Source organism: Citrus sinensis, chromosome 3 (genome assembly GCF_022201045.2).
Source record: "Citrus sinensis cultivar Valencia sweet orange chromosome 3, DVS_A1.0, whole genome shotgun sequence".
NCBI classification, from domain to species: domain Eukaryota; kingdom Viridiplantae; phylum Streptophyta; class Magnoliopsida; order Sapindales; family Rutaceae; genus Citrus; species Citrus sinensis.
In genome coordinates this window covers 41,736,468-41,750,319 of record NC_068558.1, presented here as the reverse complement: position 1 = coordinate 41,750,319, position 13,852 = coordinate 41,736,468, and the positions used below count along the sequence as shown (strand labels likewise).

At 34.4% G+C, this 13,852-nt stretch overlaps 3 protein-coding genes across 13 annotated transcripts; 2 read left to right on the top strand and 1 right to left on the bottom strand.

The window, feature by feature from the left end:
* The first annotated feature begins 1,556 nt into the window (after positions 1-1,556).
* LOC102610287 (probable serine/threonine-protein kinase PBL25) lies at positions 1,557-3,922 on the top strand. The gene is made up of 5 exons (XM_006479275.3): positions 1,557-2,035; positions 2,145-2,365; positions 2,477-2,666; positions 2,790-3,181; positions 3,270-3,922. Exons 1-5 carry the CDS (start codon positions 1,924-1,926, stop codon positions 3,642-3,644), a joined length of 1,290 nt encoding a protein of 429 aa, XP_006479338.2. The 5' UTR covers positions 1,557-1,923; the 3' UTR covers positions 3,645-3,922.
* Positions 3,923-5,223: 1,301 nt separating this feature from the next.
* Positions 5,224-8,671, top strand: LOC102620825 (uncharacterized vacuolar membrane protein YML018C). Of its 10 annotated transcripts, none has more exons than XM_006479239.4 (7): positions 5,271-5,357; positions 5,436-5,512; positions 5,704-5,765; positions 5,855-6,411; positions 6,508-6,934; positions 8,107-8,408; positions 8,573-8,671. In XM_006479239.4, exons 4-7 carry the CDS (start codon positions 5,857-5,859, stop codon positions 8,636-8,638), a joined length of 1,350 nt encoding a protein of 449 aa, XP_006479302.2. In that variant the 5' UTR covers positions 5,271-5,357; positions 5,436-5,512; positions 5,704-5,765; positions 5,855-5,856; the 3' UTR covers positions 8,639-8,671. The 10 variants fall into 10 exon arrangements, with proteins under 10 accessions (XP_006479299.2, XP_006479304.2, XP_006479300.2 ...); XM_025099142.2 differs by having other exon boundaries at positions 5,288-5,357; positions 5,750-5,765; XM_006479236.4 differs by having other exon boundaries at positions 5,224-5,357; positions 5,704-6,411.
* A 1,395-nt stretch (positions 8,672-10,066) lies between these two features.
* Positions 10,067-13,466, bottom strand: LOC102620364 (uncharacterized). Of its 2 annotated transcripts, none has more exons than XM_006479234.4 (5): positions 13,300-13,466; positions 12,450-12,558; positions 12,246-12,343; positions 11,317-11,633; positions 10,067-10,716 (listed from the first exon to the last, which is right to left on the bottom strand). In XM_006479234.4, exons 2-5 carry the CDS (start codon positions 12,456-12,458, stop codon positions 10,259-10,261), a joined length of 882 nt encoding a protein of 293 aa, XP_006479297.2. In that variant the 5' UTR covers positions 12,459-12,558; positions 13,300-13,466; the 3' UTR covers positions 10,067-10,258. The 2 variants fall into 2 exon arrangements, with proteins under 2 accessions (XP_006479297.2, XP_006479298.2); XM_006479235.4 differs by having other exon boundaries at positions 12,450-12,538; positions 13,300-13,459.
* Between the last annotated feature and the right edge of the window lie 386 nt (positions 13,467-13,852).

Below are 13,852 nucleotides of genomic sequence, written 5' to 3'. Positions count from 1 at the left end.
ATGTTAAAATTACTATTTCCGTTAAAAGTAATTGTTTGCGTTAGTGAATATTGATGTAAATATCTTTTTTCGAAATGTTAGGGGATTTTTGTTTTTTTATCTAAACGTTAGAGTTGTGTTTGTCATTTTTTTTTTTATAAATTTTGATGTATTATATCAATAAAACTCTCGTAGTCCTATAATATTTTGAATGCCCTTACTACTTTTACAATTTCAAGAATAACCCTTCGTGAAACTCAAACATTAATTACACAGTTACGCTTATGTCTTGAACCCCACTTGCAATAAATTCCTGACTCGATCCCTCGTCACCGTCATGTATTACAAAATTATAATTCTAGAGTTGCAAACACTTGCTTAAATAGATATGACATGATGCATCAATAAACGCGTAGATTAGTTAATATGAGATTGTTCTAATTTAATCAAAATTTTTAGTTTAAATTTTAAAAATGCAGATGTATTAAATATTTATTGGAAGAATTTTACCGTCATAGTAGTTATACCCGACTCAAATTTAAATTAGTCGAGATCCAATATAATCTTTCGATACCTTATGGTTTAATATATTCGGAAAAAAAAAGATATGACATGATATGATTGGTGAATTAAAAATATAAATTATAAGATAAATCATGTGAGGTATATGATATTTTAATTCAACTAATTATAATATATCACATCAGAGCATGCAACTTTATTTATACAAAAGTTTTGATGGTTGGATAATTACTCATTATATTTCAAAATAAGACTGATTTGCAAGTTGCATATCAGAATGTATATATATATATTGTAAGTTATTTCTTTTAAATATCTTCTTTATCTAGTAGTTTTATATGTCATTTTCTTGTTTCGATTAGACATTCAGGCCATCATCATGGTGCTTGACATTATCATCGTGATAATATTCTGTTAATTCCAGGATGCAATAAACAATAAATTGTTAGAAGATATATCAAATCTGCTAGCTGCTGCTAGCTAACTAATTTCGACCGCAATCTCTTTCTCAAGCATATATCATTGAGAATTCAAGATGGCAACCTCTAAGTCTAATATCGTTGCTCTTCAGCCTCTGTTTTGAATTTTCTTTGCTCTTCTTCCATATCTTCATGATGTGCGCGCATATCTTAACAAACTTTATTTCCCCTCTTAACAAAAGCAATATATTCCAACTCAACTTTTTATTATTTTTTGAGTACTTAACTTCTGATTAGTTCTTCTCTTCTGTAATCGTTTACATCTAAGAATTTTCAAATTTCTATTTATTTATTTATTTCAAATGAACAACAGGTAATGAATGCAATACGAACAACAACTTTTAATTTGCATTCGTGGGCAACCATTTCTCTGCATGATGAAAAGCAAGGGGCCAAATCTCAAAATATAATCACAATAATGAATATCGAATAACGTTGGTTAGTTAATTATGCATAACAATGGCAATCATGTCCAGCTCCCTCTCTCTCTCTCTCTCTCTCTCTCTCTCTCTCTAGACGCAAACAGAGGGTTATTATTGCAGTTAGCTTATACAATAAATACCCTTTGTCTAATTTTGTCTCACAAAAACCAACCAGAGAATTCCCCGCCAAACTCTCTTTCTTCCCCATTTTCCACGGCTTAACCAAAAAGAAAAACAAGAAACCCTTTTCCGTTTCCTTTCTTTCTTTCTTTCCTTTTTGCTTTCCCTTTTTCCCCTGATTCTTCTGATTGTTAATTTTCCCTTGCCGTTTTACTATCTGTGTTTTTCCTGTTAGCACTTTTATAACCAACCTTTCTGGTGTTTTGTTTACATTTTTTTATGGTGGTGTCATTTTCCAAACTGCATTGTACCTAAATGTTCTCTTCTTCTTCTTCTTCTTTCAATTCTTCAATCAGGGGGATTTAGGCTGGGGGCTTCAAATTTGATAATAAATAATCAAAATGAGTTGCTTTTCTTGCTTCTCTTCCAGAAGAATAAACACCAGCAAGAAGCTGCAACTGTCCCCTGGCTCTCCTCCCAATAAAGAACCTGCTTCACCGGCGCCGAGACACCGTATGTTTTCATTTTTGCAATCTGCCCTTTTTGGTTTCTTAATTTTGATATCATAGTAATCATAACAAGAAGTTAATTCTAAAAGCTTGATTAATTATTTTTGGTGCAGAGAATCTTAAAACAAAACCGGTTCAGGCACCTGCAGATGATCATAAGGAAGCTAATAATAATAATAATAATAAAGAAGCAGCCAGCAACAATAACATTGCTGCACAAACTTTCACATTTCGAGAACTAGCCACTGCAACCAAGAATTTTAGACAAGAATGCCTAATTGGTGAAGGTGGATTTGGCAGAGTTTACAAAGGCAAACTTGAAAAGACTGCCCAGGTAGGTAACAGATGACTAATTTGTTCCTCCCCCCCACATGTGATCGATCGAGTTACTGATTTAATTTGCAAAAATATCACATTGGTTGGTACTATTGCTTGTATTCATCAGGTTGTGGCAGTGAAGCAACTTGACAGGAATGGGTTGCAAGGAAACAAAGAATTTCTTGTTGAGGTGTTGATGTTAAGTCTGTTGCACCATGACAATCTAGTTAATCTAATTGGTTATTGTGCTGATGGGGATCAAAGACTCCTTGTTTACGAGTACATGCCCCTGCGATCCCTCGAAGATCATCTACTTGGTACTGCGACTACTACTCCCGATTGCTTGCCCTAATTAATGATATTAATAATAGTTGCCCTTTCTATTAAAATGATAGTGTACTTTTGTTCTATGATGGTGCATTATGCGTGTGATTTTTCAGACATTGGCCCCGAACAAAAGCCAATAGATTGGTTCACGAGAATGAAAATAGCACTAGGAGCAGCAAAAGGTCTAGAGTACCTGCATGATAAAGCCAATCCCCCAGTCATCTACCGCGACTTGAAATCATCAAACATCTTGTTGGACTGTGAATTCAACGCCAAGCTCTCCGATTTTGGGCTGGCGAAGCTCGGACCAATTGGGGACAAGACACACGTGTCCTCAAGAGTGATGGGCACCTACGGATATTGTGCCCCGGAGTACCAACGGACCGGTCAATTGACAGTAAAATCGGATGTCTACACCTTTGGAGTTGTCTTGTTGGAATTGATCACGGGAAGAAGAGCCATTGGCACCACAAGACCTACCTATGAACAAAATTTAGTCACGTGGGTATGTCTCAATTACCCATTTATTTTATAGTTTCTTTTATTAGTTCCTCCAGTAATTTGCTGAAGTTCCGAATTGTTATCGCCTGCAGGCACAACCTTTCTTTAAGGACCCAAATAGGTACCCACAACTTGCTGATCCACTACTGCAAGGAGAGTTTCCAGTGAGGGGATTGAATCAAGCAGTGGCAGTATCAGCCATGTGCGTCCAAGAAGAATCATCCGTTCGTCCATTGATGAGCGACGTCGTTTCAGCTCTCAGTTTCCTTGGAAGTGATCCGGATGCAGACACTGCAACCGCTCCTGTTCCTCATAAACCACCACCGTGTGATCATCAAAACATGAACATGATGGATCAAAATGGATACTACCAAGATGAAGAAAAAAGCCAAATGGAACGTAAACGAGCAGTGGCAGAAGCAATACAATGGGGCTGTAATTCAAGGCACGTAGCTACTTCAATGTAATTATATACACGTTGTCTGTGCATGTCTGCACTATTTATTATCTTAATAAGGTTCAGCTCCTTTCTCATTGTCCTTTGTCCAGAGAAGTTCTTTCTATTTTCTCTTCTTCTTTTTTGAAGTTATTTTCTTCGGTGTAAAAATTACAACGGATTGTGGGTAAACAAGCATTGAGCTTTTTATCATGAGAAAGAATGTGAGTGAGTGGAAGAGATAGTTCATTTTTCATTAATTGTTTAATTGTTTTCATGATTGGTAAAAGAGAAGATTGCTTTTGTTAAGTGTTAAAGCAAAATTTGGCCTGTTTTCTTGTTTGCCAATTGTTTCAAGCAATCATTTTATTATTTATTACCATATTATTGTCCATGGCTGTAGTAAAGTTTCAATCAAAGATGTGAAATTGGAACATTAGATTAGAAAGGGACAGCCAAAATCATTCAAGATCAAGTTGTGTGCGGGATTTAAGACTATATTTCTCTTAAAATTTGCTGGATATGAACGTATTGGTTGAACTTGAATAAACATATCACGAACCTATAATTACATCAACTTAAAATTTTAATAGAAGCAGTACTTTCATATAACATGGTTTTATATATATTCAAGTTAGTATTTAATATTATCTTTTGGGACAACAACTTTTGAGTATGTCTACATTTTGCACCCCAATACGAGTAAAATCTATCCTCTTTCAACCACAACAACATCTTTATGATGAATTTTCAACACCCTCAATGTAAACTTTTTTGTTGAATTATCGTCATACATTTATTTATTTTTATATAATTAGTTGAGAAATATACGTGACAAAAATCTAATAAACATTAGAATAATAGCAACAACAATTTTTTTTTTTATAGATTCACGAGATTGAGTCGATCTAATGAAAGGAAAAGTTGAGCAGCATGGAAAGAAATTTTTTTGGATAATTACATATGCCCTGGATTTGATGAAAGAAAGAGTGATCTTTGGAGTGAAGCATAAGCAATTAACAAGAACTAGCAGACATAGCGTAGGAGAAGCTCACAATTAAGGTAAAAAAGTGATTATACAACCACAAATTCATGTATAAATTTATCTTATACAAATTGATTTGATATTAATTTATTAGTTGAATGAAAATACAAAATAATCAAAATAGATCATGTGGGTTAAGAAATATTTAATTCAACTAATTTTATCATGATATATCAATTTGTATAAAATAAATTTGTACAAGAATTTATATATATATTATTACTCTAAACTAAAATCCAAAATAAAAAGATGTATACTATTTGTCTGGAGGATATTCCAGGATGTAAAACCTGTATATTATTTTCTAGTTACTGTAATATACAACCGTAAAAAAATTATGAAATTAAAGGAACAAAAATACTTTTTTAGAATTTATTATAAAATTTTAAAAAATAATTTAAACTTACTGTTCTTTAAGGAGAAATTGCCTTACAAGGTACAACAGTTGCTGTTCAAAGTTGAAAGTTACAATTATTATTTTTGTATTTAAAAAAGCTACAGTAATACATTTTAATATTACATTTTTTTTTTGGTCAATGATAAAATAGTATTAAAATTTTTTTGTAACATTCACATATAACTGTAAAAAGTAAATAAATAAATATTTATGCCCACGTTTTAGCACGTCTCACCAAACTAAATAGAAGCGAAAAGCTTACCGGCAATGAAATCAAATTGATTTACGAGGCCGGCAACTTGGTACATGCTAAAGAGACAATAATTTGTTCATAATAAAAGTTAAAAATTCTTAGTTGATCGGTTTTAATTTATTTTCAGTTGTTGTCTTGGCGAACGAAATACTCCCTCTTTCTTGAGACGAAGAGGATCCGGTTCTGAGTTCATATTGAGTGCAGGTGCTTGTTTTCTTTGGATATTTAATGCTATATTAGCGTCACTTGGTTCAATTTCTTGATTACTGTATTGGGTTCTCCTTCAAGTCTGCATTTTTATGCTTAATATATCCCAAAAAAAAAAAAAAATCTTGACATCATATTTTGACTCACTTTTTTTTTCCTTTTTTTTTCCTCGTTTCTATATGTTGTAGGTGAGCTGTGTTCTGATTATGATCTTGGTATTTTGGTTTTGCCCAGGAGAAAGTACATTTTGGTATGGGTATTTCGGCACTTGGATTTGATTTAAGTTATGAACTATTTGGGAATATTTGGTCCTAGTTTGATTCTTGTTTGGTTCAACAGATATGACTAGTGAAGTTTGGAAATGGGGTTTAGGATTGATATACATAGTTGCAGTTGCAATCATCTGGATTGCTGCTAGTTTTGTAGTTCAGTCTGTAGTAGATGCCGGTGTTTCACCATTTCTCGTCACTTACATTTGCAATTCACTGTTTGTGGTCTACATTCCCATTGCTGAAATTGGGCGATATTTGGTGGACACATATGGAAGTGTATTGTTCTGGAAAAATAGAAAGAGTGGCACTTTACAAGAATTGGGAGACTCTGAAAAGGCAATTCTTCTTGAAGAGAGTAATGTAGGTGTAAAAGGTGAGGAATCGCCTCAGTCCTTGATTGTGCAAGAGGGGGAAATTGGTCAGCAAGAGAAAAGTATTGATTCTGGATCAGAATTTGTTTCAGATGAGTTTCAGAGCAGTTTGCCAATTGTTGAAGCTGAGGAATCCGCAGCAAAAGGACGATGGACTCGCACTAGAGTGGCAAAGGTCAGCTTGTTGATATGCCCATTTTGGTTTTTGGCGCAGCTGACTTTTAATCTCTCCTTGAAGTATACTACAGTAACAGTAAGCATTTAATAATTTTTGTTTTGCATGTCTTATTGGTGCTGTACATGTTTCACCAATTTGGTATAACTGGTTACTTTCTTTTGTTGCATGCAGTCAAATACAATCTTAAGCAGTACATCCAGTCTTTTTACATTTTTGGTCTCCCTATTATTCTTGGGTGAGAAGTTCACGTGGGTGAAGCTTGTAAGTGTTCTTCTTTGCATGGCGGGAACTATAATTGTCAGCTTGGGGGACTCTGAAAACAGTAGCAGTGTAAGTGCAACTGCTTCAAACCCTCTTCTTGGAGACATTCTTTCTCTTGCATCAGCTGGGCTATATGCTGTGTATATTACCCTTATCCGCAAGAAGTTGCCGGATGATGATGGCAAAAATGGTGATGCCAGTATGGCGCAGTTCCTTGGTTTTCTTGGGCTCTTCAACCTCATAATTTTCCTTCCTGTCGCCCTCATACTCCATTTCACCAAGCTAGAGCCATTCTATAGGCTGACCCTGAAGCAGTTTTGTTTAATTGTTGGTAAAGGTATGCATTTAAGTCATGTGTATTTTCCCCTTCCTTTTTTGTCGATATTGTGCTTAAAAATTTATTTGCTCTCTCTTTGCTTGTTCTAATATAACTAAGTCAGCATTTTCATTTCTGGTCCTGCCACGTTCCAGGCTTCTTTTGTCATTGCAATCTAGCATGTGCCATATTTCTGTGCATAGTGCTGACACTGCCTATGCGGGTTGGTTGGTCGAGTCAAAACTTAGTTCTTGTAGAAGTCATTGTGTCCCGCGTTTAGTCTCTTTCTTTCATGAAACTTAGCAAAACCATGTGTGGAAAAGTCTATGGCTGGGATTAAATCTTAGTGGAAAACTAGCTATTGACATCCCTTGTTAAGCCCTATGAAATGACTGCACATTCTCCCATTTGTTAAATTGAGCTGATGCTACATCTTTGGTACCATCTAACTGGACAAACTGCAATTGGCCTGGAAGATTGGGGAAGCAGGATGTGTGTCCCGTTCAATCAAATTAGGATGTGGTAGTTTCTGATAATTCTTAGGGAATAAATGCCTCTATTTGCACATTTTTTGTCGAGGAATGCAGCTATGAGAGTATTTGTATTAGCTTTACAAATAAGGGGTTTTGGTTGTTCAATTTCGAAGCTAACAGAGTTAATGTTCGACGTGTCTTGCTTGGTATTATACTGATGAGTGGCATAGCACATATATGATGATTCCCACATTGAGATACCTTCCTATAGGTATTGCTAATAGTTTGACTTTAAAAAAAAAAACAGTGAACAATTAAAAGTAAAGATTTTATCCAAGTGTTATATTTTTTTTTCCAACTTTTGCTAAGATTTTTTTTTTAAAAATTTTTTATTTTTGCTTGAAGCCATGAAATCATGAAGAAGAATGCTGAATTTCCTAGGAGACTGAACTTTCTATTACAATGCTGACAGCATTTTTGGATGCTTTGTGAGTTGCTGCATATGTCACCAACTATGTGTGCCATGAAAGAATTGACAATAACTTGTGCTGGTTTCCAGATATCATGGCGGAATTTATCCATTTCTACTTTATGTAGATTTGATTTTACGATTTAAGGTTTCCTTATTAAAACGTGATATTATGCTCGGTCATTATGATTATATTGGATTTGGATGAGATATATATCCCATCATTTTGTAAATCTTGTTCTCATTTGCAGGTTTGCTGGATAATGTCCTGAGTGATTATTTATGGGCGAAGGCTGTACTTCTAACAACAGCAACTGTAGCAACAGCTGGTCTTACAATTCAGGTGCCACTGGCTGCTGTTGTGGATTCATTAACTGGCAATGCTCCAAAACTCCTGGATTATCTTGGAGCAGTTGCTGTCATTATTGGATTTGGTGGCATAAACATTCCTGATGGTGCTTTAAGCAGATCCAAAGATGCTAGTCTTGAACTAGAAACTGAAAATGCTAGTTCATCTGAACAAGAACACACGTCACTCCAACAAGACACCACGGTAATCTCTTAACATGTTTCTATTCACCACATTATATTAGACTGAACATAATACGCAACAAATGTACCATATTGCTGGATTGAAAGGATAATTTTATACAGATTTTTTTAAATTTAGCTCCATAGATGAACATACAATGGTTGATCAAATTAATTCATGTGTAGAGACGGGCGCATACTGTTCCCGACTACAGCAAAGTGTATCATGCCTTCCATTATTGTGGGTCGTAGCTGCATGAATAAACAGAGACTTGATTTCTAGTAGTTATTGTCTATTTTGTGAATTCAAATACCAGTGTTGCCTCCGTTTTCCAATTAACTTTAGTAAGGCGGACTCCTCTTTAGCAACGAAATGAGGTTGCAACTTTTGAGAGACACAGAGCAGGCAGGCAACAGCCGCAACACTGATCAAATGATCAGGCAATGGATAAATGGAATATTCTCCGGCAACAATGTGGTTTGAAAAAATAAAATAAAAGAGAAGAGGAAACGAGGAGGAAAGAGAAAATATTCTATACTAAATCAAATAATAAAATTAAACTCTTAACTCTCTCTCTCTGTCCTTTCCATTCTTTCAGAGACGATGCAAAATTAGAGTGTGTTGCAAAGAAAAAGAATTAGATGGTGAAGAAGATATCAAAGACATTGTAGATTCATCCCACCAGCTTTAAAACTGGAATGGTAAATATATCTTTTTATTTTAACAAGATTCGAACGTCCAAAGTAGGGGTGTGAATCCAATCTAATCTGCTCAATCTGTTTAATCTGCAGAAATTTGATTCATAAAAATTCGATCCATGGATTGATAGATTTGATTAGATTGAAAATTTAAAAATCCGCAATCAGTGGATTGTATATGGATTTACTTATGTGAATCCGTAAAAATCTGTGAATCTACCAAAAAAAAAATTTAATAAAAAAATTAAATTTGTAAATTTGGTATTATACTTACTAATAAATATATAAGTTAAAATATAGTCACATTAACATTATATTATGTCTTATTCAACAATAATATAAAATAAAAATAACTTACTTAGCAATTAATTTTCATGTATTAATCTAAATAAATGAGTTTTTTTTTTCTTTTTGGTGTTATATTTTGAAATTTTGAATGTATTTCTAACTTCATTTAAACAATTAATTTATTTTATCTTATTTAATTTTAAATTTAATCGGTAGTAAAATTATTTTTATATTTAATTAGTTCGTAGATAGAACATGATTCAAAAATTCTAGTGCGCAAACCAATCCGCAAAATGGTGAATTAGATATTGATTGAGTTAAATCTACATCCGATTCGCAGAATATGAATTAAATTTTACCTATTCGTGAATTAGATTGAATTAAAAATCTATAATCTATAAAATCATGGATTAGATATGAATTAATGTCCAATCCACAAAATCCGATCCGCAAACACTCCTAATCCAAAGTTTCAATAATGAGAACCATTCATCATCATACCGAACAACTCCCAAGAGGGGCCGCATTTTTCCGATTGGGGTTTTGGAGCTTGCTTGTTAGGAATTAAACTTTCACAACAGACACATCACAGTCCAAGAGCAATTAGACATAAAAATGAATTCCTAACATCCATTACAGATCCATCCACATCACCAAACGAGTAATTAGACATCAAAAACTGAGGCGAATTGGTAGAAAGAAGACAATGACAGGAAGTTCCATAAATAAATGAATAGTTTTTAGCATACAGTTTCCAAAGAACTGACAGTGTGCATGACAAAGAATTATATGCAGTTAGCAAGTTAACCGTAGAGTCTTCATACACACTTCAGACAAACAAAATCAAACAGCCATTTCTTAAAATATTGAGTTTGTTCTTGATTTCTAACTTTGTGTCATTGCCACATTCATGTGTCCATATTTTTGCATTACTTTCTTCATGGCAAGGGCTGCAGCCTCACTTGCACGCAATGTCCCAGTCGCCATCATTGCAGCAAATTCACGGTTAATCTCCTCTTGTACCATCTTCCGAGCATCCCCAAGGGGGTCTTCTGTAACCCCATTAACACCTGAATTTTGTACTCCCTCTGCAGGAGGCACTGTGTTGGCCAATTTCTTTGGCTCCTCACACCCAATGGCTTGCTCTTCAGTTTTCATCGTACCTGAAGGCTCTCTGACGTTCTTTTGCTCCACAGATGGCCTGGGACTATTGCTAGAGGATTTGTTCACAGTATCAACACTCAGAGATCTTGAAGACTGAGCCAGTGGAGCAGGCCTGAACTGAGGAGCTTGAGGTACCGCACCTGCTTTCATTGTTGATTCCAGGTTCTGTATCATGGGCACTGCAGCAGAATGTTAATAAGTTCCCTTACTGTAGATGATAAAAAGCTTCCTCTCTCTCCCCTTTATTGATTTTCACAGTTTAGCACAAAAAAAAATATATATATATAAATAAAAATTCTTTCTTCTGCAAGAAAATTGGCATTACAGATACCCATTTGATGTCAAGGCAGATCCTACTTCCGAAAGAAAATTAGGACCAACCACTAAACTAATTAACGGACAGTAATATGACACCACAGAATGACATGATCTCAATACCAGACATTTATCACATTACCATAAGTAATCTGCACTGGACACAATTAGACAATGTAACAATTTCAGGCAGCACACAACTGGAACGTATGAGTGAAGGAAAATTGTGGAACTTGCTTCACAAATTAGCCAAAATTTTTAATCAACCAATCATTTTTAGTTTCAATCACCCAATTCATTCCAAGGTCCATATGAGAAAACAGTGGATGTCAATTTATGTCTAAAAAAATTCAGTATCATCAACTTGTAGACAAACACAATTTAAAATTGTTGTTGACAATCAATGTTCTATCAACCAGAATAACATAGAGATAAACTAGAGTCATTTGGAATTGGAAACTTACATACAAGCGCACCCATTGGACTGCTCATAACTTCATTAGGAAGATTCAAAATATACTCAGGGATCATTTTTCCCACCAAAAATTGTGCAACCTCATTGCTAAAGTTGTTGCAATTGTGAGATAGCAGACTATATTTTTCTGCAGTATAACGAGGGCTAATTTCTTCTAGATACATTTCAAACACATCCTTTGGCACATGTGTTTCACCCAATTCTACCACCCTCAATGGTTTTCCATACGGTGTTGCTCCAACACAATCATGTTGTATACCACCCCCAAAATAATATTCATTACCATAGACCACAATTCCTGTGTGCCTGTCATGCGAAATTAAAACACTTCAGCAACCACCAAGCATGTATTTAACTCGACACTTAGTAACACGATATAGGACAGCATAAAAGCAAAGAGTCAGATTTGTTGGTTAAAAAATGACAGAACATTGGAAGAAGAACAAAAGTCCTCTTGGATGGAACCAGTTAATAGCAGGCATAGCCACTGATCAAAGGAAGAGTTTGCAAAAGATATTTAAAAACCACTGTCCATGCTGTACCATTATATGACCCTTATAATCTATATATATATATATATATATATACACTATTCATAAATTAGCATAAGTGAATAGGTTCACGTTTCTATCCTTATCTTGGTACCCAAGAATGAAGGACATTGGATGTAGGGTTATCAGAATTATCTCTTCAACTTACACAACAGGTCCAACTTGAATTTATGCTACATTAACTTTACACAGAACAATAATAGTCATACTATTTACCAACTAATGTAGGCTATCTATAAATAATCTTAGAAGTGACAGCAAATAAGGTTTAGCAGGTTTCTGCTTCTAGATCTAACTTAACAAAACAAGGCATCAAGCACAAACATTCGAATATTGTTTTATTTTACTCTTTCAAGCTAAAACTTACCATATTCCCTCAATAGCCTTCCCCAGGAATGACATAGAAAGTTGTCGGGCTAGTCCTTGGCTTAGATCATAAACATGCAAGGAAACCTTGTGACTCTCCTGCCACCAATTTTAAATTCAAATGTAAGTGCATCAATAAATATGCATGATAAATGTAGAGAGAGATATTGATTGTGGAAAGAAAAAACTTAATGCACTTAAATACCTCAGCCATATCTGCAGTCTAATACGAAAAGTTTTGCACCGTGAAATACTAAGCACTGTAAAATTTCCAATGAAACCCAGCAAGATGCCCTTCCAAATCACAATGAAACCTGATCAATACCACAAATTCATGACAATCTTACAGAAAAAATCTGTTCAGGGAAAGCAATTATTACTCTTCTGGAATTGAAAGAGATTTAACTACTAGCATGTAAAACAACAACAGCAAAATAGATCACCAATAAAGCTCTCTAATTCAGCAAGCTGTACCTCTAATTCCTTCTTTACTTTGCTTAACTTTAAAACTATACCAACTTTACATGAACAAAAGTTCTGAGAGAGCGATAAATATACAATATTCAGGATTAAATGCAATGTAAGAATGAGAATCAAACATGCATTCTCATTAAAAAAAAAATTAGAAAAATAAACACTCTTAGAAATCTGTAAAAATCTGAATTTCATAATAAAAAATTTTAATCTACTTTCTCCAACAAAATCATTATACTTCAAAGTTTCCAAAATAATAATAATAATAACAACTTAAAAGCAACAACAATTAAAAAAAAAACCATTTGTTCATTAATTAAAATTATTCAATCTCAGGAACACGCGATTCAATCAAATTAATTGAAACATTGTCAGAATTTATTCAACTTCAAGAATCTGCCATAAAATTATTAATTTAGCGCCTTCAAAGAGGCGAATCTACAGCAAACCTAACAGCATCACTAATAAGAAAACAATGTTGAATCAGTTAAAATAAAATAAAATAACAGTAAAACGAATTTAAACCTAGGCCACATAAAGCCAAAGACGAAAAATCAGAAGAGAAAGACACGAAGTCTTACCTGAGAAGAAGACGAAGAAGAGTTGTATTTTTCCTTTTTTTTTTTTCTTTTCTCAGTCAATTTAGGGAAGAGAGAAACCTCTAACCGCTGAAAATGGGAGGGACGAAATTTGGAACCTCGCTTATATAGGGACCAGGAATCTTGCCTCTCCTATCTCGTTCATTGATTCTCCGACCTTCTGGAACTTGCTATCCACTCGTTTTGTGACACGTGTAATTGTACGGTGACAGTGGTTATTGTAACTGCGAGCCTAGTCCACACACGAACCTTCCAAGTTCTGAATAATAAATATCCCGCGTTTATCACATTTCACATTCTTCTGTGATCACAATCTATACACAATAGCACCCTTGACTAATTGTTTCATTTTATTTTAAAGAGTGTTTATGTTTGACCCGGGTCAAATCCTGAAAATAAACTAAACAACGTCGTTTTATTTGTTTGTTTTTTTTATTTCTCCAAAACAGTGCCGTTTCACTTATCATTTCCAAAACGGCGTTATCTTTAACTATCGCGAATGGCTGGATTCGTGATTCCTTTCTTCGTTTATTCG